General features: G+C 60.9%; 1 protein-coding gene across 1 annotated transcript in view; it reads left to right on the top strand.

The window, feature by feature from the left end:
• The window catches only part of BAHCC1 (BAH domain and coiled-coil containing 1), a 56324-nt gene that overhangs the window by 2265 nt on the left and 34692 nt on the right, over positions 1-19367 (top strand). Inside the window, exon 2 of the mRNA XM_089901556.1 lies at positions 17269-17448. Coding sequence (XP_089757682.1) covers positions 17269-17448 — 180 coding nt within the window. The remainder of the gene's footprint in view (positions 1-17268; positions 17449-19367) is intronic.

The following is a 19367-nucleotide window of genomic DNA, read 5'->3' as shown; positions in this document are numbered from 1 at the left end:
GTTCTTATATCCAGATGCCGGCACCACCAAGTCAGGTGGGAGCGTGGTCTGGGTGGCCCAAACCATTGTCTTGCTCATTCCAAGTTTGACCACGTGGTTCTTGGATCATAGGCCATGGAGGGTTTGGAGAAATTGGGTGGGTGCTGGCTTGGTCTGTGTCCTTGACCCAGACCCAACCCACCTCCCCCATATGCAGGGTGCTCTAGGGGGCGCTGGAGGTCCCCAGGGCACCCTGGGCGGGGGAGCTGGAGGGCCACGTGTCCCCTGCTCCTGGAGGCTGTTTGCACCTCCCGGGGGACCAAAGAGACCTATTGTGCTTGGAGATGTTCAACCCATTTGTGACGGGAAGGCTGGCCTACAGGGCGTCCAGCTAGAAACATCTGCCGCTGAAAGCCTTTTGAAATTGCTGAAAGCCAGTATCTTGTATTGGTTTTAAAATATAGCTACATCAGTTTTTTTTAAAAGGAATTATACCCCAGACTACTTTGCTTTGGTCTGTGTCTGTATATGATCTAGTTTAAAAAGAAAAAGGTATAATTAAGTTAAAATTTTTTTTGCATCTCTTGTATGGATTTCAAAATGGCCAGTTTGGCAGACTTTCTTCCCATTTTCGCGGATGGCCTCAGGTCCACAGGCCACGGCTGCAGCAGCCCATCCCGCCCCTCCCTGCACTGACTGCACTGCTGAAAGGAAAATAGCTCCGAGCTTCTTCCTATTTGTCCGGCTCTAACACGGGAGTAAGATCCAGCCACCAGAGATTGAGTCCCTGGCTTCTGAGGATTGCTCGTCCCTGGCACAGACACACGGCCTGGCCAAGGGTCTCCCTCCCTGCCCTCCGCCAGTGCTGCCCTTCCTCGTCCCCACCCAGTGCTTTCAAAATGTCAGCTTGAGGGACCCCGATGGGATGTTGGGCTCCAGGGCTTCTTTCATTGTTTTTCTAAAACTGAAAGTGCCCATAGCTTTATCATCGGGCTGAAGGGTTTTATGGTAAAGTGCTGTTCCAGTAACCTTGTCACCAAAAGGTGTAATTAGAATGTTTGGAATCGTTATTTTTAGTGCAGTGTTAGATTTTGTCTCTAATACAGATGGTCCGGAGGCAAAGCTGTGAAATCTAGGGGGAAAAAAAGGAAAATCAACAACGCACCAACCCAAGATTTTTCATCAGCGCTACTGCCTGGAGCGATTGGGGATCGCGCCTCTCCTCCGAGCGCGTTTAGTAGGAGGCAGCCCGGCCTGGGAGAAGCCCAGTCCCCGCCCCCTCTTCTAGCCGGTCAGCTCCTGCCCTCCATCCTTCTCTGTACGTCCCCCTCAGGGCTGAACCTTCGAGAATCACCGGGTCTCCACCCGAGGAAGGCGGAGGAGCCGATCAAGTCTTGGTTTCAGCAATGTGACAGCGGGTGGGTTCTCCTCTCCGCCCCTTCTCCCGGCTTCTTTGGGGTGTAAATGGCCGGGCCTGGAAGCCAGGTGCCCTGGGCCTGCGGTTGTTGGGAGTAAACAGGACGGCACGTTCCTTCTGGTGGGAGAACCACAAACTTCTCTCCTGCTAACAGTGCTTCTGATTGCCAATCTCAAAAAAAAAAAGGAAAAGAAAAGAAAAATACAGAGGAAAAAAGATAATTTCCGGGTGTAAAAAGACCCCATCAAAGGGTCCCCCTCCCTCCTCATGGGATATTTTTTTGTAAAGGAAAAAAAATACATTTTCGTAAATACCTCATTAACTCAGTGACACGGTGGAGTGTTTCTGCAACAGTTACCAACATTAAGTAGGTGTGAAAAGAGTTACTTTCCGAAGACTCTACCCATCCTGCTCTGTAAGTGACAGAAGCAGACATCAAAGCCAAGGCTGCCCTGCGGAGCCAGGAATCCAGTGGCCTCGTGGATCGGCCAGGCTGTGGCCGCCTCGCCCACCCCAGTGAAGCCATTTTTGGAATGTGGGTTTTTTCTCAGTGGGGCTTGTACTGCCCCCATGTCTGATTTTTCCTACAAGGATATTCCTATAGGAATATCCAGGTCACGTGAGCACTAAGGCAAATTAGCCAGCGAGGCAGGGAGCAGCCTTGTGCCATCCCTCATCACCCCCAAACGCTCCCGTGTATTCTTAGAAATCTCCCTCGTCTGCTGTGAGACTGGGTTCAACAGCCCGCACAGACAGGACAAAACGCACAGGAGGCTGTTAGAATAACATGGAGGGAGCTAAAAATACCCCTCAGAAACACACATAAAAAAGCCAAATCCAACAACAGAACGAGCTAAAAATATTCCAGGCTTTGGCAAAGAGCACAGAGTTAAATAAATTATACAAGAGCCATTCATGGGAGCAAGTTGACTTTCTCTCTTACGGGAACTTGGTTCAAGCTAATAAAAATAATAATTTACTGGCCACTGAGCTTTGCTTGAGTTTAGATTTAATTGGTGGGGCTTCTGGCGTTTGTCACTTCTTGGCGATTAGTGGGCTTGCCCTGGCCTGGGGTAGGGTGGGGATGGGGTGCTGAGTCTGGGTCCCTGGAAGCAGGGCAGTGGCTCTCCCCACCAACCCAAGGAGCACGGCCTGGGTGCAAGGGCAGGATGCCCAGGAGGCCAGAGGAGGGAGGCTGCAGGGGAGTGGTCAGGGAAGGCAGAAAAGAGGACAGGCAAGGCGCCGCTATTTTAATTTGATAAATGATCGTATACCTTTAAGAGTGTGTTTTAACAATCAAGATACACTCCAGCAAGTTGATAGGATGTTCGCTGTCAACTTACATATGTCATCAGCGGGGGCTGTGAGCATAAATAATGTGCGAGAGTGTGCGGGATGCGCTACAGCCTCTCCAGGAGCCCGGCAGGTAGCACCCTTGTCTCTTGTGCTGTCTGGGGGCAGCTGCCAGAGGAGGATAGGAGTCGGGGCACTTCAGGCAGGGTTTTTTTCCCTCTGGGGAGTTCCCAGGTCTTCCCACCAAAATAAGAGCTCCAGATGGCTTGCTCAGAGAGACCACTGCAGGTATGATCTGAGGCTGGAATCCAGCGTTGGCTGGTATCTTTTCAGGGAGCAGATGTCTTAAGTTCAGCCATTTCCCAGGAATGTCAAACTTCCACCTTGGGATTACAGTCAGGGTAACCTCCTTTGCTCTGTCCTCTTGCTTGCTCTTGATGAGACGCCCCTGGAAATCCCAGCAGGCCCTCCCAACTCCCAAAGGACTACACTTCCCAGAATGCTCCTGGTCTAGCTCCAGGGTCTGAGCCTGGGACCGGAATTCCAAGCTCAGATAGAGTTCAGCCAGTGCCACTGGGAATGAGTGCTTTCTGGGCGGAAGGGGGCCTTGGTTGCCACCTCCAGTAACCCCTTGCCCTTCCTCCTGAAAGAGGCCTCTGGGCCCTGCCTGGCTTCCTCCCTACCATAAATATCTGAATATAGGCCCCAAAAGATGGGAGCTGCCCCTCTGCCCCAGGGGCACCCTGTGCAGAGGGCAGCTGCCTTTATTGGCGTGGCCAGAGTCCCAGGGGGATTCCCACCATATGCCCTGATCCCAGCCCATTGCACATGGCCTTCTCAGAGGGGCCCTGGTCACACTGGCAAAGGGTCAGCTTGGAAGGGACGTGGGGACTCCACCTGGGTGGCATCAGGGCATCTCTGCCTAGAGAGTCCCATGAGAAAACCCTGCACAGACTTTGGGGCGGCGCCCCACTCCCCAGCCTCCCACTGACAGGCGGCAGTAAACCCTATCAATGCCGTATTGACCAGCATCCACCCTGGATGACTTCTGATGAATAGAAACCATCCCCCCAGGACGGGGGTGCTGCCTTAGCCCCTCTGGAAGGAAGGCCTAGCCCATCATCACCCATCCAGAGAAAGTTCTCACTCCTGCCGCTCCCGACAGCCTCCTGGAGAGGTGTGCACCCCTTGGGAAAGGCCCTCGTCGGAGGTCTTTGCTGGGACTTGCGCCACAGCTCTCGAGCTGAGGCCGACCTCAGGGCTTTGGGGTGCAGCATGTGCCCTGTCTGTTTGGCAGTAGGTGACTTGCACTGCAGGGCTTCCTCCTGCCTTGCCCGCCAGGGGATGGCTCCCCGGGGTTCCCCTGTCCCCATTAACCTCTGGGACCTCCTTTCTCCCACCAAAGACTCCAGATTAAAAGCAAACAACAAAATTACAACCAGCATGCACTGTCTAGAACATGTCCCCAAAGCCCCGGGCCACGCCAAGGAAGGTTCGGGTTTTGCAGCCCACACTCCAAGACTGCTGCTCCGTCTCGGCTTTGACGCCCTGCCCGATGACGTTTTTATGGGATAATATACCATTTAGATCATGCAGGCCTATTTGTCAGTGGGCCGCCCCTGTTTGTTGTAATATATAATATTACTGCCTCCTGTGGCCCTGCCAGCAGCTGCCACTGGAGGACGGGGACCGGTTGGTGGGAACTGGGTGTGGGCTTAGAGGAGGCAGGGGGGCGCCGGGTGGGGGTTGCCCCCTCCCCGCTTATGGGATTGGTGTGCGTTTGCAGCAGGCTGCGGGCCTGGCGGAGAGGCATCCAGTGCCCAAGCTGGGAGCCAGCCGGGCTGGCATCTGAGGGCTGCTGCAGCTGTCCAGACGATTAGGTTCCAGATTGGATCAGCCAGGAAGCTTTTTTTTTTTTTCTTTCTGACCTAGGGTGGGGGAGGGGGAGGAGGGAATGAACAGGTGGGTTGGGTTCCCTGCCCCCTCTCCCCTCCCCCAGGGCCCCCAACAAAGAGTCCAGTGTTTTTAGATCCAAAGACGTTTGAGGCTGGGGAAGGGGGGACCCACTGTGTGCCTGGAACCGGAAGGAAAGTTAAAGCAGCCCTGCTTCATCTAAGTATAGGAACTTGGTTTCCTCTAGAAATTACCAGAAATGCAGGGGAGGGGCAGGGGATAGGTGTGCTGCTGAGAGAGGCCTCTGAGCAGTAGGCTGGGGTCCCCAAGGGTGGCCTGGGGTGGTGTCTTCTTGGGGAACCTCGCCGAGTAAGAGAGACTCATCGGCCACATTTTAGTGGTGGTTTAATAACTAAAGCGCGCTCTGCCATCTTCTTGGGAAAAGGCAGCCTTGGCTGGATCCCCTTGCTCCTCCTTCAGGGAAGCCAGAGCCTTTCTTCCCTGGGACTTCCTTCTGAAGGCAACTCTGGGGAGGGCACCATGGCCCCATCATCACAGAGCCAGACCAGGCAGGGCCCCCCACCATCAAGGCAGGCATGCTGGGAGCACAGCTGGATGGGGGTGAAAAGAAGGCAGTTTGGGAACAACCAAGGGGCGGAACCCAGGGTGGGGACGCGGTGGAGGTGTAAGGAAGGGGCTGCACTCCCAGGCTGCTGTCCACCAGCATCTCACGAGCATCTCACAGCACCCTGTGGCAGGCTCCGTCTCAGCACAGGCATTGCTGCCTGGCTCAGCCCGTGTCCCCTTTGGGGGCAGAGGCACAGACCTACCCTGCAGACCCCAATGTCCCCACAGGCCCTCCAGGGCATTAACTGGCTGAGCTCACATGAGCCCACGGTGAATGGACACACGTCACACCTGCTCACGTGTGCTCACACCCCCAGGCATGTCCTTACACCCACACCTGCTCACACTCATGCAGACACTTGCTCACGGACACTCACAACTGGCCTTCAAGGAGTCACATCCCAGTTGGCCCCTGGGAGAGCCAGCCCGCCCCGCAGTCGGAATGTGCGTTCTGATCTGTCTCCAGTTCCCGCCACCTGCTCCATCCTTCAGCTCCTGGCCACCTGCTGGGGATGGAGCCTGCAGGTCCCCAGTGACCCTCGGTGGCAGACTGAGGGCCTGACATGCAGAGCTTGGTGCTGGTGAGCTGCCCACCCCTGCTTCAGCCCCCTTCTTCACTGTGTCACTGGCTTCTGCTGAACTGGAGCTGGTCCTTTCCCAGCACCCGCCCCAGGCTTCTGCTTCGAATGAAGCTATCCCCACGTCCAATTCCTCCAGGAGGTGCCGGTCAGCTTCCCTGCTCTGCCTCTGCCTGCAGGTCAGCCCCAAGCCTGTCTGAGCCTTCAGCCCTGCTTCTCCTTCCCTTGGGCCCTCCCTTACCCAAGCCCCCTACACCGTAGGTCAGCTCCCACCTACCACCCTTGTCATATCACTGTCCCCGAAGGTTCCCAACACTCAGCACATGTGCCAAGCCACCCACAGGCTCTGGCCACCTGTACTCCCCTCTTTGCTGCCCCAGGTACCTTCTCTGCTCCCCTTCCCCTGTCCCTCCTGGAGTCTCCCCACCTGGGCAGCCCCTACAGCCACCAGTGCCCAGGCTCCACCCGCATGGTCCGTGACCTCCGGCCCTGACCGCCCTTGGCAGCCTGTCCCCCCAGGCCTTGCAGCACCCCCGCCCTTCTCCACGCGGGGCCATCTTCCCCGTGGGACCCCAGCGTCCTGAGTCTGGGTGTCTGTGCCCTCCATCCCTTGGTTCCCCCAGAGCTGGGCCTGGCCGTTGCTGGCCTCCCTCCCGTGCAGGATGGCTGGGGCCGAGATGGGGTGTGCGTGCCTGTCCACACTTGGGTAAGGCACACACGTGCCTGTGGACACGAAAAGAGCCCTGTTCATTTTTTTTCTCCTGCAATTTTGACCCCACACTGGAAAATCGAGACGATAACCCTCTGGGAGAACCTCACGAGGAAGAGAAGGGCAGGAGACACCGGATTCTGAATTGGCCCTGGTCTCTTCACTAAAAACCAAGATGCCCACCCGACACCCGACCACACATACATGGGGACATTCACGTGGGCAGTATCTCCAGCCTGTGTGGCCACCTCCCAGGGGCCAGGTCAGCATCTCCTTACCTTCCAGAAGCATCTTCTGTCGTCCGCAGAGGCTCCCAGACTGTGTGCACTCCATTTAAAAGAGGTGTCAGAGCTAAAAAGATTGGCAGAGAGGACAATCCCCTCCTTCTTAGTGTCACACCCAGTGACGGGGTGAGGGGGTGGCAGTGAGAGGTCCACTGGGCAGTGCAGCCCAGCGTCATCCTTGTGGCATGCGGGCTGGCCTCTGGGCGCACGTGTGAGGTTGTGCAGTGGAGAGGGGGACCAGTGGAGATAGAACAAGGCGCAGGATGGGACTGTCCCTGCGGAGACACCGCTACCCCCTCCCCCTCCAGTAAGGGAGGGACCTGGTGGTGCAGGAGCTGGGCACCGGGTGGGACCACTTTCTGCCTGTCCCCTGACTGGCCCCTGCAGGTGACTCCCTCACCGTCAACACGTGTGGTGGGGCACCTACGATAGATTGGAGGACAGAAGCCAGCGGCTTCACCTGGGCCTTAGGGCCTGGTGGGCGAGGGGGGACAGACACTGGGGGAGAGCTGCCCGCTCCCCTCCCCTCCCTTCTGTGGTGGCTGTGTGGGTGGCTGCATAGGCAGGGGCTGGGGTGGGGGGGACAACGAACAAAAGGGAAATGAGGGCACAGGAGAGATGAGGGAGCAGGGCTATGGCCCCTCGCTGTCTGCTCCATCCCCATCCCGGGCAGTCAGGCATGGCAGCGAGGGGCTGCAGGCACTGGAGCATTGTGTTGCCAGGTGGGGCCCGCTCGCTGCACCACTCTGCTTTCCAGCATTTACACACCAGGAGGCTTAGGAGCCGCTCCTGGTTTGGGCCCCAGTGCCCAGTCTGGGAGGAGTGCGTGGCTGCCCGGGGCTGGGGGCAGCTAGTGGCACACCCCTGCCTGCACACCTCGTGGCGGCTCTTTCCCACAAGCCCCGACTCTCCAGATCCTGGTCGCTTCTCTTCCCATCACTCCCTATAGGGTCCTGGCGGCCGGCAGGTGGGGATTCAGGACCCAGTATTGGACATGGACGTGGGGAGGGCAGCACCGGGGCTCCCGCCCGCCTCCTGGCCTCAGCAGCACCGTGCAGAAGGGTGCCAGCAGATCCCTCTGTGCCTGGCCTGTGTGCACAGCCTGTCTCACCCTACACAGGATGCAGGGGAAGGAGCCGGACCTGTGGTCCCCCAGGACTTGCCTGTTTGCCTGGTGAGGCGGCTGCCCTGTCCAACTGGCCTTCCACAGGCCTGGCCAGCAGGTCACTTGAGGGCAGTTTGCCTGAAGCCAGTCCCCTTTTTGAGACATTTTGCATCCCTTTGGGTCTCCTAAAAATAAGCTTTTAATTTGTTTTAAATTAATATTAAAATTAAATCTAAATTAAATTGCAATGCATCTTTAGGCGAACTCTTAAAAAGCCCTTAACGAGTATGAATACAGATAAAATCAAGAAAAGTTGGGAAGGTGCACACGAGCAGCGTCATCTTTCCACCTGTCAAACATCTGCTCCAAGATGCAGGCCAGTGAGACGGCCCCAAGCGGCTGCGCACGGTAGTGTGGGTCACCAGGAGGTCCGAGGGCCATTGTTGGAAGCCAGGGTGCCCGGGCAGCCTGCGACTTCCTCGGATTCCAGGGTGAGGGTGAGTGACCCTGCACACTGCAGCCACTCAGTAACTGTTTGTCTAACGAGTGAGCTGGGTTAGAATTTCATTCTCTGGACGGAGCTCAGGGCCCAGTCTGTGGCTTGGGTGACAAGGACGTTTGTGCTGTCCGGTCTGGGCAGCAGTCTCTCCCGATGTTCCCACGCCAGCTGCCTGCCCTGGTGAGGTCAGCAGGTGCCCCGGGCTTACCTGGGCACTCCTCCTGGACTGCCTGGAGCTGATGGAGGTTCAGGGCAGCCCCACCAGGCCCTGGCTCCCGAGAGCCGCTGGACCAGGTGGCCGGAGGGCATGGTGCATCTTGAGGTCTCTAGGCTGTGTGGGGGGCACCCTTTGGAGACCTCCTTCCACCCGGGCAGCCCAGCGCAGAGCCCCCTCCCCTGGTCTGGCAGCAGAGCCTTTCCCACACACGACACTTGGTCGGAGCCCAGCATGTGAATCGGGCGAGGGGTCAGTCCTCAGGCTCAGGGCTGAGTCCCCTGCTGCCCCCTGGTCCTGAGGCAGGTGGGGTCCAGGTGGAGGCTCAGCAAGGCCACGTGCTTGCTCTGTGGTCACATCGGGAGCCACCCAGGAGCACAAGCTTCTGGGCTGGAGGTCCAAGGCTGGTTCTCTGCCTGAGCCCCCCGCCCCTGGCATGGGGTGGGGCTGGGGGAGCACAGGGCTGGGTGCCCCAGGCTGTGGGTGAGCTGCACGGGGCAGGGGTCTTCTCTCCGTTGGGAGCTCTTGCTGGGCCGCCCCGAGGCTGGTTCCCCGCTGGCTCCCCTGGGCTGGCTGGCAATCCATCCCCATTTGGGACCCCCAGACCAGTGGGGTGCACTTCACCCCAGAAACAGCTCTCCTTGCCCTGTTCACTTCAAGAGTTCCCAGAAACACCGTAGTTTTACGTCAGAGAACTGAGGTTTTCTCCCTACTTATACTCACCGTCTTTAGAAATTAAAATATTTTCTCTCCGTTCTTTGAAGGAAGTGGGGTGGTTTGTCAAAGCAGCGCTGTTAGAAGAAACTACAAGGATACAGAGCCCTGGGTGCATCCTGCCCCCACCCCATCTCCCTTCTGATGGGGGTGTAGCGCTGCCCCCAGGAGCACACTGTGGGGGATCCCTCCTCCCCAGCAGGCTGCCCCCCAAATGCTCCTCCCACCAGGAGCCGTGGGCAGCCCCGGTGCCAGGCCTTTCCCTGCTTCTGGTCACAGACATTAGAGTCGGGTTGGGAGGGCAGGTCTGCTGAGAGCCTCAGAAGCCAGGGATGGGGTGCAGAGGGTGGCCTGTCAGAAATTCCAGAATGTGGGCTCCCTGGAGGGCTCTGCCAGGAGAAGCACAGGGCACCCCCCCATCTGCTGGGAATGAACTGGGAGTGTTGGGTGCCCTCTTCCCCTGCCTACCCACAGCTGAGAAGGAGGCGTGTTCAGACCAGCTCGAGGTGCTGGGTGCCTGGGTCCAGGGGATGGGGTGCAGGAGAGCGGGGTGGGCACCTCCGACCCTGTCCAGATGGGCTCTCCCTCTGAGGGGACCGGTGGGGCTAGGGCGTGAGTGTGCACCCTGATGTCTACACTGGACTGCAACCACTAGGGCGTTTGTCTCCCTGCAGCTGGTTTAGTTCAAGATGGTGGGAAGGGAAGCCTTGCCTTGGCTGAGGATGCTCCTCCAGCTGGTGGGGTTTGGAGGGGGTGGCGCCGACCAGCCCTGGTCACCTGCCTGCGCCCCCCCGCCCCCCGCCTGTTTGCTGGCCTTCAGGGGCGTCCTGGAGGGGGAGTGCTGGTCATTCGCCGGGGAGGGTGTGAGAGGGAAGGGAGGCGGAGACCCCAGAAGGTGTGAAGAATAGGAGGGGGTGGGGGGCAGCCTTCTGAGTCACTCTCGGCCAGAGTCCAAGGCGGCCCTGGTGGGGAGTGTTGGCCACCCCGCACTCCCCGCCTAGCCAAAAGGCTAAATTTACCCTTTTAATAAGAACCAGACTTATATCCGGTTTTCCTTTTCTTTTATTAGTTCTGGGCTGTTGGTGGTTGGGCCCGTCCCCTGTCATCATTGCCTCTATATTTGTGGGCCTGGTGGCTCAACAAACACAGAGTTTTCCTATTATGGCCTGTGAGACACTGCCTTTGGGCCAACCGGGTCTTCTAGAAGGTTCTGCTGGACCAGCAGAGAGGGGCTTCCCCTGTGACACACTCATGTTTCTGGACGGGCACCCCTCACCGGGGCTGCCCCTGCGTCCCACGGCTGGGCTGGCGGAGGCTCGCGTTCTGCTCCCACTGCTGCCGCCCCACGCCCCTCCCCCACCAGCACCCCCTCTCCCACGGCTGCAGCTGTCTCTCTCTGCCTCCAGCCTCCTCCTTCTCTTCTGTCCTTCCTTCCTCCCCGTGCCTGTCTCGGCCTCCTCTTCTTGTCCCTCTGTCTTCTCGGGGCTGTGGATGGTAGCTGGGGTCATTGGGTGGCATCCTCAGGGATTCTGGGACTGTGGCAGCAGGGGGTGGCTTGAAGCAGGGCAGGCTCCGTGTCCGGTGAGACCAAGTGAGTGAGGGGGGTCAGACAGGCCGACATCTGGAGGCCACCGGTTTGTGGCTGGAGGGGACTACCCCAGATCCCAATAATTTCTGTGTCCTGGAGAGCCTGCCTGGTGAGGCTGGACCTGCCCGGAGCGGGTCCCAGATCGGAGGGGGCTTCTGAGCTGCTTCTCCACCACAGAGGAATCGGGCTGTCTGTGGGGAGATGGCCCCAGCCACGTGACCTGCCAACTGCCCCCAGCATCCACACAACCGCTGGACCCACTTTCAGGTCCAGGTGGCTGGGGGCTGAGCAGCTGGGCTGGGGAGGGGCCGACTCCCAGGCAGGAGGGGGTTGGGGGTCTTGGTGCTGCAGCTTGCTACAGGCTTGAGACTAGAGTTCCCCTTCCACCGTGAGTAAGCTGGATGTGCCCCCCAGGGTGGAGAAGGAGGGGGGGTAGTGTCCTGTTGTTTCTCGCCTGCCACCACAGGCATCAGACAGAATTAAAGGCCAGGAGCCTTTTTCAGAGTCTGGGCCAGGAAGGAGACCGGTTTGGTGGCAGCGTGACCCTGGGAAGCAGCATCCCTCAGGGCCGGCCCAGCCCGTGTGTGACTCCCTCACACAAGAACAAGTCACCACCTTGCGCACACTTGGAGCCAGGCGTGCACACCCACGTCCAGAGTGCACCCTCGGAGCCTCTGCCCCAGACCCGCATGCACATCTGTGCCTGTGTGCACGGCCATTGCCCACATGCACACTCAGCCATGCACACACACCCAGACACACCCTGAGTGCCCACACATAGTCCCTTCGCTGCCTCTGTGCCCCTGTGCACAGACACACACACAGGCACACACAGTATCTCATGCCTGGGCCACTGGTGGGTTCCAGCCCAGCAGGGAGTGTCCCTAGTGGCATCAGGAATTGAGCTTGCAAACTCGTGTACACCTAGAGTGGGTCTGGTGGCCGGTGGTGTGGTGCAGCCTCTGTGGCCCCTGCTGTGGCCACTTTGGGTTTCCTGTGGGGCAGTCCAAAGCGGCCCCTCCCACCAGGGCCTGGTATCCCCATCCCTGTCCCCCTCCCCCCATTCTGCTCCTGGGTGGTCAGACAGATGGACACCCACCTGCCTTTGAGCAGGCTGGACTGAAGCTTCTCCACCCCCATCCACGCGGACACCCAGGGTGGACATCCTCCCTCCCCTTCCCTCTCCTGGAATGAGAGGAATGTGGGCCGGGTCCACACAGTGGGCTGTTATCCTTCCTGCCTCCTCTTCTCCAGTCCGCTCCCTCTGGAGCCTGGCCCAGCACTGGAGGGGCACTTTGGCCTCCTAGGCAGGCCGCCCCTGGTGTCCTGAGGGAGACCCAGGGATGGCCTCAGGGGAGCTGGGTGTCCGCATGCCCAGGCAGGCTCTGCAGGGGGCTGGAGGCCGTGGGGAGCCTGAGCAGGTGTGAGCAGGAGGGCGGGAGCTGTTTCGAGCGGAGGGTGCAGCCGCCAGACGCAGAGCTGGGGAGCCCGGTGCCAGCAGCCTGTCAGCTGGGCCTCCAGAAGCATCAGGAGAGCCTGGGAAGGGGCTTGCTTCTCAGCAGCGGCCACCAGCCGTCGCAACGAGGCCCTTTTTGTTTTTTACAACCCGTTTCACCATTTCCAGAAAAGGTAGCTCACTTAAGTCAAAACAAATGCTCGTTTTGCTGTAGCTCTGCGCTCCCGCTCGCTCTCCTCAGCTCTCCGAGGCCCTTCTCTGTCCCTCTGTCAGCCTGGCATGAAGGTGGAGGCTGGAGGGAGAGGGGGTGAGCAGGCACAGTGCGCACCTGGCTGTCCAGGGCTCTGGGCCTGGCCTCTGGTGTGCCAGCCCCTCGCGCTCTGGGGGCTTTGCTGCCAGTCAGCCCCTCCCTGGACTGGAGGCTCCCCGGGGTAGCACGTGGGCTCCAAGGCAGGAACACCCTCAGCACCCCTCGGGCCTGCCCAACATCTATTGACCGTCTTGGCGGCAGCAGGTGGGCCTGGCACGGGTTGACAGAGGAAGGCCCCTCCCCCTGGTTTTGCCTGGGCATGTGCGGTCACCTCTACCACGGCCAGCACATAGAGGCCCTGTGAGCAAAGGCTGGGCTTAGTGGTCAGGGCACTCCCGCCCGGCTCCGTCCAGCTGGGGCAGCTGGGAGGGAAGTAGCCACACAGCCAGGGTCCAGGTACGGCCTGTCTCCCGGTCCAGGTTGTCTGGGCCTTGGAGCGTGGGAAAGGTTGGGCCTCCGGGGGTGGGGCCTGGCCTGAGGAACTGGGCCATGGCAGTGGGTGGGGGGTGTCGACCAGCCCTCCTGGGCATTCTGGCTTCCGGAGTGGTTTTCTCAGCCAGCCCGGCACCCGGGCCAGGCCTCCGTGGTGTCCTAGGCAGAGCTGAGGCAGCGCTGGAGTTGGGGCTGGAGCCCTGTGTCTGGGGCCGCAAACCCTGGATTGGGCCAGCCGGGCAGTGGGGATGGCCAGCTGGGGGCTGGTGCGTAGTACAGAATGGCCTGCCTCACACAGCCTGACACCTCACACAGCATTCGGGTCCCTGTCCCAAGACGATGCTAACCTTGGCCAGATCGCTGTGATGAGAGCCTGCAGAGGATACAGGGCACTGGCCACCGTGACCATGCTCACTGGAGGGGCCAGGGCAGCCTTGGAGTGGACAAGCCTCATCCAAACCCCAGCCCGGGCACTTGGGGCCGTGGGGCCAACACTGATGATGCCCATTCCTTTGTCAGCCCCGTGGTGGGACCGCCACCTGGGATCGCGAAGACCTGAATTGATACAAGGTTCACAAAGCCCTTGCCGTGAGAAGGGCTAGTGCAGATGGTGACAGGATCGGAGCTCCCAGCCCGGGGGCTCTGAGCTGAAAGCCCCTTTGGCCCTCCCTGCTGCTTGGGGCTCCCACTGTCCCCTCCCAGGTTGCTAACCACAGCACTCCGTGGGCAAGGACCTTGCCAAGAGGAAAGAAGCCTCCAGCCCAGTTCCCGGCCAGACTTGGCCGTGCAGCTCCAGCCCTGGCCAGGGCCCAGGCCGCCTCTGCTCAGGCTCTGTCTGGGCCTGGCTACTGGTCGGCGGGCGGGGGCTGGGGAGGTGGCAGCCAGGTCTGCCCACGCCTCTGCTGGCTGGGCACGGTGCCATGGCCAAACTCCTTGGAGGTGGAAGTGACACAGGAGCCCGCACGCTCTGTCTGAGGGTCAGGAGCCAGCTGGGGGGGATGGGGGGACTCTGGGTACCAGCAGTCCCCTCCCCCACACCCACCATGGCAGTGCCCGCCCAGCAAAGCCTGTAGGACTTTGTCTGCTTCCAAACTTCTAGCCCAGGATGGCGGGGGAGAAACGGACCCCTTCAGAGCAAGGCTCATGGAGCCCCATCGTGCAGGGCCCAGGCTGGGGGGCCCGTCAGGGAGTTGTCTTTGCACCTGCCCAGCGTGCATCCCCCAGGGCTGGCCTGCTGGTCAGAGAGTATGAGAGCCCTTGGCAGGGCCTGCTGCCGTGGGCTGGGGTTTCCAGAGGAGAGGCCACCTGGGTACCTGCACAGGTCTCCCACCAGGGCGAGTGGGTGAGTGCCCAGAAGGTGGTCCCTGGGACACGTGTGTGGCTCTGCCCCAGGGCAGTGGGGTCTCCCGTGACCTCCGTCTCCTGCCTTGCTGTGTCTGTCACTTGAACGTCTTCCAGTGAAGACATAAAGACATAATATTCATGTGACAAGCCTCTTCCGTTTTCAACATGAAAGGAAAAAGGAGGGAAAAGACACCCCAGATAAATGGCCCAGACGGAGGCAGGACACAGGGGGCTGCAAGCTGCCCACGAGGCTGGGAGAGGTGGAGTGGCAGGGGCAGCCCAGAAGGCTCGGAGCAAAGAGGGGCCCTGGAGAGCCCAGAACCGAGGCCAGAGGGCGGGGCTGGAGCGCTGTCCCATTTGCTCACTTACCACACTCTGGGACAGAGGTTCCTTCATTATGGACTCAGGAAGGGCCCCAAGAGGGTCCCCCAAGTTGGGAGACTGGCTGGCATGGGGCAAGGTAGGCACACAGCAGGAAACTCTGCCTGTTACTGGTTTGTCCCCTGCCCCGTAGAGCCGGGACTGGGGCTGGCTGAGCTGCAGCACCCCCCCGCAAATCTCCCATGCAGTGGGAGCCCCTTCTGGGATGGTGTCAAAACAGGCACCCTTGAGAGCCCCCACCCAGGGCCAGGATCGGTCTCCCAGGGGAGGAGGGCATGAAGCCCCATGCCTCCCCCACCCCCACCCCAATTCCAGCTTAGGGGGCCAGTCAGGTCAGACACCCCTCTGGGCCTCAGGCCTGCTTCCTACCTGCCCCTGCCCCAGGTGGGTGGTCCTTGGGGGTGTGGGTGGTGGGTCTGCAGAGGTGGCCTGCTGCCCGTGCAGGGCCCCCAGGTGTGGGAGACCCTGTGAGGGGGCCGCCTCTGAGCCTCGGTTTCCCTGGATCCTCAAACCGGAAGGGCCCTATGGGACGCCAGGCTGCTTCTTCCACCCAGCCTGGGGCCTGCCCACTGCCCCCGCCCACCGTGGTGTGGGAGAACTCAAGGTTCTCAGGCCAAGCTCCTGGAGAAATCCTTTATCCAGACCGACTCCTGGACTCAGTTGCTTCCCACTGTCCCCGGGAAGGGCAGGGCGGAGGGACTTCCCTGGGAGGGTGCGGGGGTGGGAAGGCCTGGGGGACATGGGGTGGGCCCGGGCGAGGCAGGAAGAGGCCTCAGTCATCCCACAGGCATGGCCCTCTGCCTCCAGGGTCCCTGGAGCACAGCAGGGGCCGCCCTCCATCTCCTGCAGGCTCTACCCGCCCGCCTGGGAGTCCAGCACTTCCCTTCCCAGCCCAGAGTCCCCTCCCCTGGCTGGACATGCCTGTGGTCTGGCTGGGGCCCATGGAAGTCCCAGCCTTGCGGTCTGGGAAGTCCCTGGCTCCTGGGCACCTTCGCCCCCTGCCCCTGGGTCCTCTCACGGTCTCCCTTTGGCCTGATACCCACCACAGAGGTCAGTTCACACCTTGGTGCCCGGCAGTTCTCACAGACTCTTCCTCTGAGGCCCGTGGCCAGGAGAGGCCTCTCTCATCCACATGTCTCGTTCCCGCATGGGAGTGGAGGGAAGGGGAGGGGAGCTGCCAGGGTCCCGGCGGGGCAGCCCCTCCCTCTCCCCCACTTCGGGGCCGTGCCGCCTCTCTGCTGAGTCACCGGGTGTCTGGGAAGCTCCCAGGGCCAAGCCAGGCTGGATGAGGCATCACAAATTCACAAATTCCCCCTGCCTCCCGGGCAGGGGAACGGCTGCCCTGCCTCACCTTGGGCCGGGCCTGCAGCCTCCTGGGGCCCCCAAAACCCTTGCAAACCCCGCCAGGCCCCTACACTCAGCCTAATGGGATGGTGAGCCCCCAGGTTCCACTTCCCTGTCCCCTGGGATGGTCCCAAGCTAGGCTCTCTGCCCATGGAGTAGAGGTGACAAGGTGCCGGGGGCGCTGCCGGGGTGGGGGCTGAGCAGTGCGGCCCAGACCACCCACCAGGCACCGGGTGCTGCTCTGGGCAGAGTGCTCTGTGTACATCCTTCCTATGCAATCCCCTGGTCGCCACGGTAACCCAGGGAGGCTTGATCATCCTGGCCTTGGCCACTGGGCTTGGGCAAATAGGGTATACAGTGTCGGAGGGTGCAGGTGGGCAGGCTACAGAGGCTGGCTGCCAGGGGAAACGCCAAGAGTGTCCTGGACCATAAGTGACTGCCTGCATCCCGATGCTGCCGGTCAGGGCCTGACCCTGAGAAACCCTGGGGGCGTTAAAGCAGATCCCGACACTTCCATCCTCAGGCTCCTCTTGCATGTCTCTCTTCCTCTGCCTTGGTTTCTTTTCTTGGTCACCTGGGAGAGGGCACCCCAGTCTGATGAGGTGGTTAACTGGACCTGGGGAGAAGGTTGAAGATGCTGCCTGGGGGAAAGGCCGGCCCTCCCAGTGCCACCCAGGGGGTGGGCAGAGACTGCTGGCCCCTGCTGATCCTGGACCTATCCAGGAGGTACATACTCTAGCAGGCCTGCCGGCAGCTAAGAGGCCTTGGCCTGGGAGAGTCAGAGTCAGAGCCTCCGAGTCGAAGGCCCGCCCACAGGGCCACCTGTTTCCTACAGGCCCTGGGGCCCACGGTACGTGGCACCTGGTTGATGGGGGTGGGGGTGAAGGTGCGTCATTCGGCAAAAGTGCCATTCTTGGGGGTTTTGCAGTAACAAGAGGGTGTCAGGGCCTCAGAGGCCTGAGCGGGCAGCTTCTCCCACCTCGGCTTCTTGGCTGTTTGAAGACAGAAGCCCAGGGAGCTTGGGACCTGATAGTCAGCCCTGGAGAAGGGCTCCTTAGCGCTGTCCCTGCCCAGACTCACTCTTGCCCCCTGTGTCCACAGCCGGCAGCCGCCTGATGGGGAACTCTCCGGCTTCCTCTTTCATGGGCAGTTTCCTCACCAGCAGCCTGGGCTCAGCGGCCTCCGCGCATCCCAGTGGCCCCAACCCCTCCCCCTCGGATCAGGCCTACCGTGGCTCCCACCCCACCACCTCCCAGATCTGGTTCTCCCACTCCCACGAAGGTAAGTTGGGGCCGGGGCTCCCAGCCGAACCCCACGGCTGGAGCCACTGACTGTGGTGCCCAGGGCCAGTGGTGAGGCAAAGGGCTCCCCCGCTGTGGCTGGCAAGAGTCAGCTGGCAGACTGTGCCAAGCACTCTGGCGAGGGGCTGCCTCCCTGTTGAGGAGGCCCCCACGGGGGAGGTGGTAATTGGTTGGAAACAGGGGGCCAGTCTCGCCAGTCAGTGATCCTGGCCAGATGTGCACCAGAGATGGTCAGAGAGGGAAGAAGGGGGTGGGGCCAGGAAGGCTCTGGGGAGCCGAGGAAATGTGGAACACAGCTGGGCTGGCCGGGCAGGGCTGCGCCCACCTCCTAGACTCGGGGAGGCATGGGCTCCAGATGTGTCAGCTGGGAGGGAGGGGTGGGGAGGAGAGAGCTGTCAGCAGACTCCAGCTGCCACCCTGGGGGCCTGGCCGAGAACAGAGCCCCTCCCGGCCCCTTCCTCCCCCTTGGTTGCAGCCTCATACACACAGTAGGTGCCTCATATGTGTCTCAGGCCTCGTAGCTGGCAGAAGGGCCCCTGCACACCCTTCTAGGACCTTGGGGCTCCCCTTGGCTTTCCCACGGAGGGACAGAGCTCCACACCGCCCAGCTCCCCACTGTCCGCTCAGCCCCTGGGCACTGTGACGTGGGCAGAGGCCCTGGGCCCCAGTGTCCCCCACCCGAGGTTCCTGGTATTGGCTTGGCCACCACAGCGTGGGAAGGGTTAAACCCGACAGCGGCTGGCACACGGAGAGGTAATTGCAGTTGGCAGCGGGCACAGAGGGCTCTCCGCTCCTGGCACCGGCACCGCCGTAACTCAATGACTGCTGAGCAGCGGGCGTTGTGTTTGCAGAACACGTGGACCCACACACCGCGCCCGCTGCCACCCGCGTTCCAGGCGGGGAGATTAGCGCCCAGTGCTGCTGGAGAGCGAGAGAAACTTCTCTTTGTGCAACAAGAAAGGGGCTGTTTTCCAAACAGGACAGGTGACGAGTGAGGGACAGTTGTTAAAATAATCTGGGCTTTAAGCTCCGTGTGGAGTGCACATGTTGGGCAGGCGATAAGGAGCAGTTCTCCTCCCCGGTGGAGGGGAGGCCGGGCTGGCCCTGAGGACCCAGGTGGGCAGAGCAGGCTCCCTGGCCGAGACACCTCTGCTGCCTGCTTCCCACCCCTGCCTCTTAGCAGCCTGCCCGGGGGAGACCTGGTGCAACAGTGCCAGGCCCTGGTTCAGGGCTTCCTGGGCCGGCCATGGGTGGACCCCACAAGCTCGTGGCACCCCTCGCTCCCCTGCTCTTTCCAGCCCTTCCGCCTTCTGTGGCTGTCAGGCCCACTCCTGGCCCTGGTGGGAGCATCTGGCTCTCAGGACGTCTGTGGGAGGGAGGAGAGGGCCGATTGCTGTGGCGAGGGCAGGGGATACCCACAACAGCCATGTGGGACCACCTCGACCGAAGTAACGGCCGCTGCCCTGCCCTGGCCCAGCCACAGGTGTGTGGGCACAGCCAGGCTGGCTGCAACGGTGGCCCCTGGTCAGGGTCGGGATGGCAGAGCTCTGCGTCAGGAGACATATATCCCCTGCCGCTCCGGCCCACCCTTGGGGACCTTGCCGGCAAGGAGGGCAGTTTGTGGGCAGTGCCACCTGTCCTGGGGCCCGGGGAGAAGGTGCCCCTGTCTTGCCCCTCTGGGGACTGCTGGGGAGAGGTGGGTGGAAGGCAGCCTGCAGATAGCACCCTCAACGGCCTCCAGACACTCACTTCCCCCAGCCAACGGCTGCCTTGGCGGAGCTGCTTGTGGGACACCCCGCCGCCCACAGCCACAGCCTCAGAGCCACCTGGCAGTGACAGTTGTCACCACCCAGTGGGATGGGACCAGTGTGGGGGTAGCACCCTGGCTGTGCCGGCCCC

This window comes from Delphinapterus leucas, chromosome 19 (assembly GCF_059928025.1).
Source record: "Delphinapterus leucas isolate spDelLeu-1000000601 "Yukka" chromosome 19, BTC_Dleu_Yukka2, whole genome shotgun sequence".
Classification (NCBI taxonomy): domain Eukaryota; kingdom Metazoa; phylum Chordata; class Mammalia; order Artiodactyla; family Monodontidae; genus Delphinapterus; species Delphinapterus leucas.
This window is presented reverse-complemented; position numbering and strand designations above follow the sequence as displayed.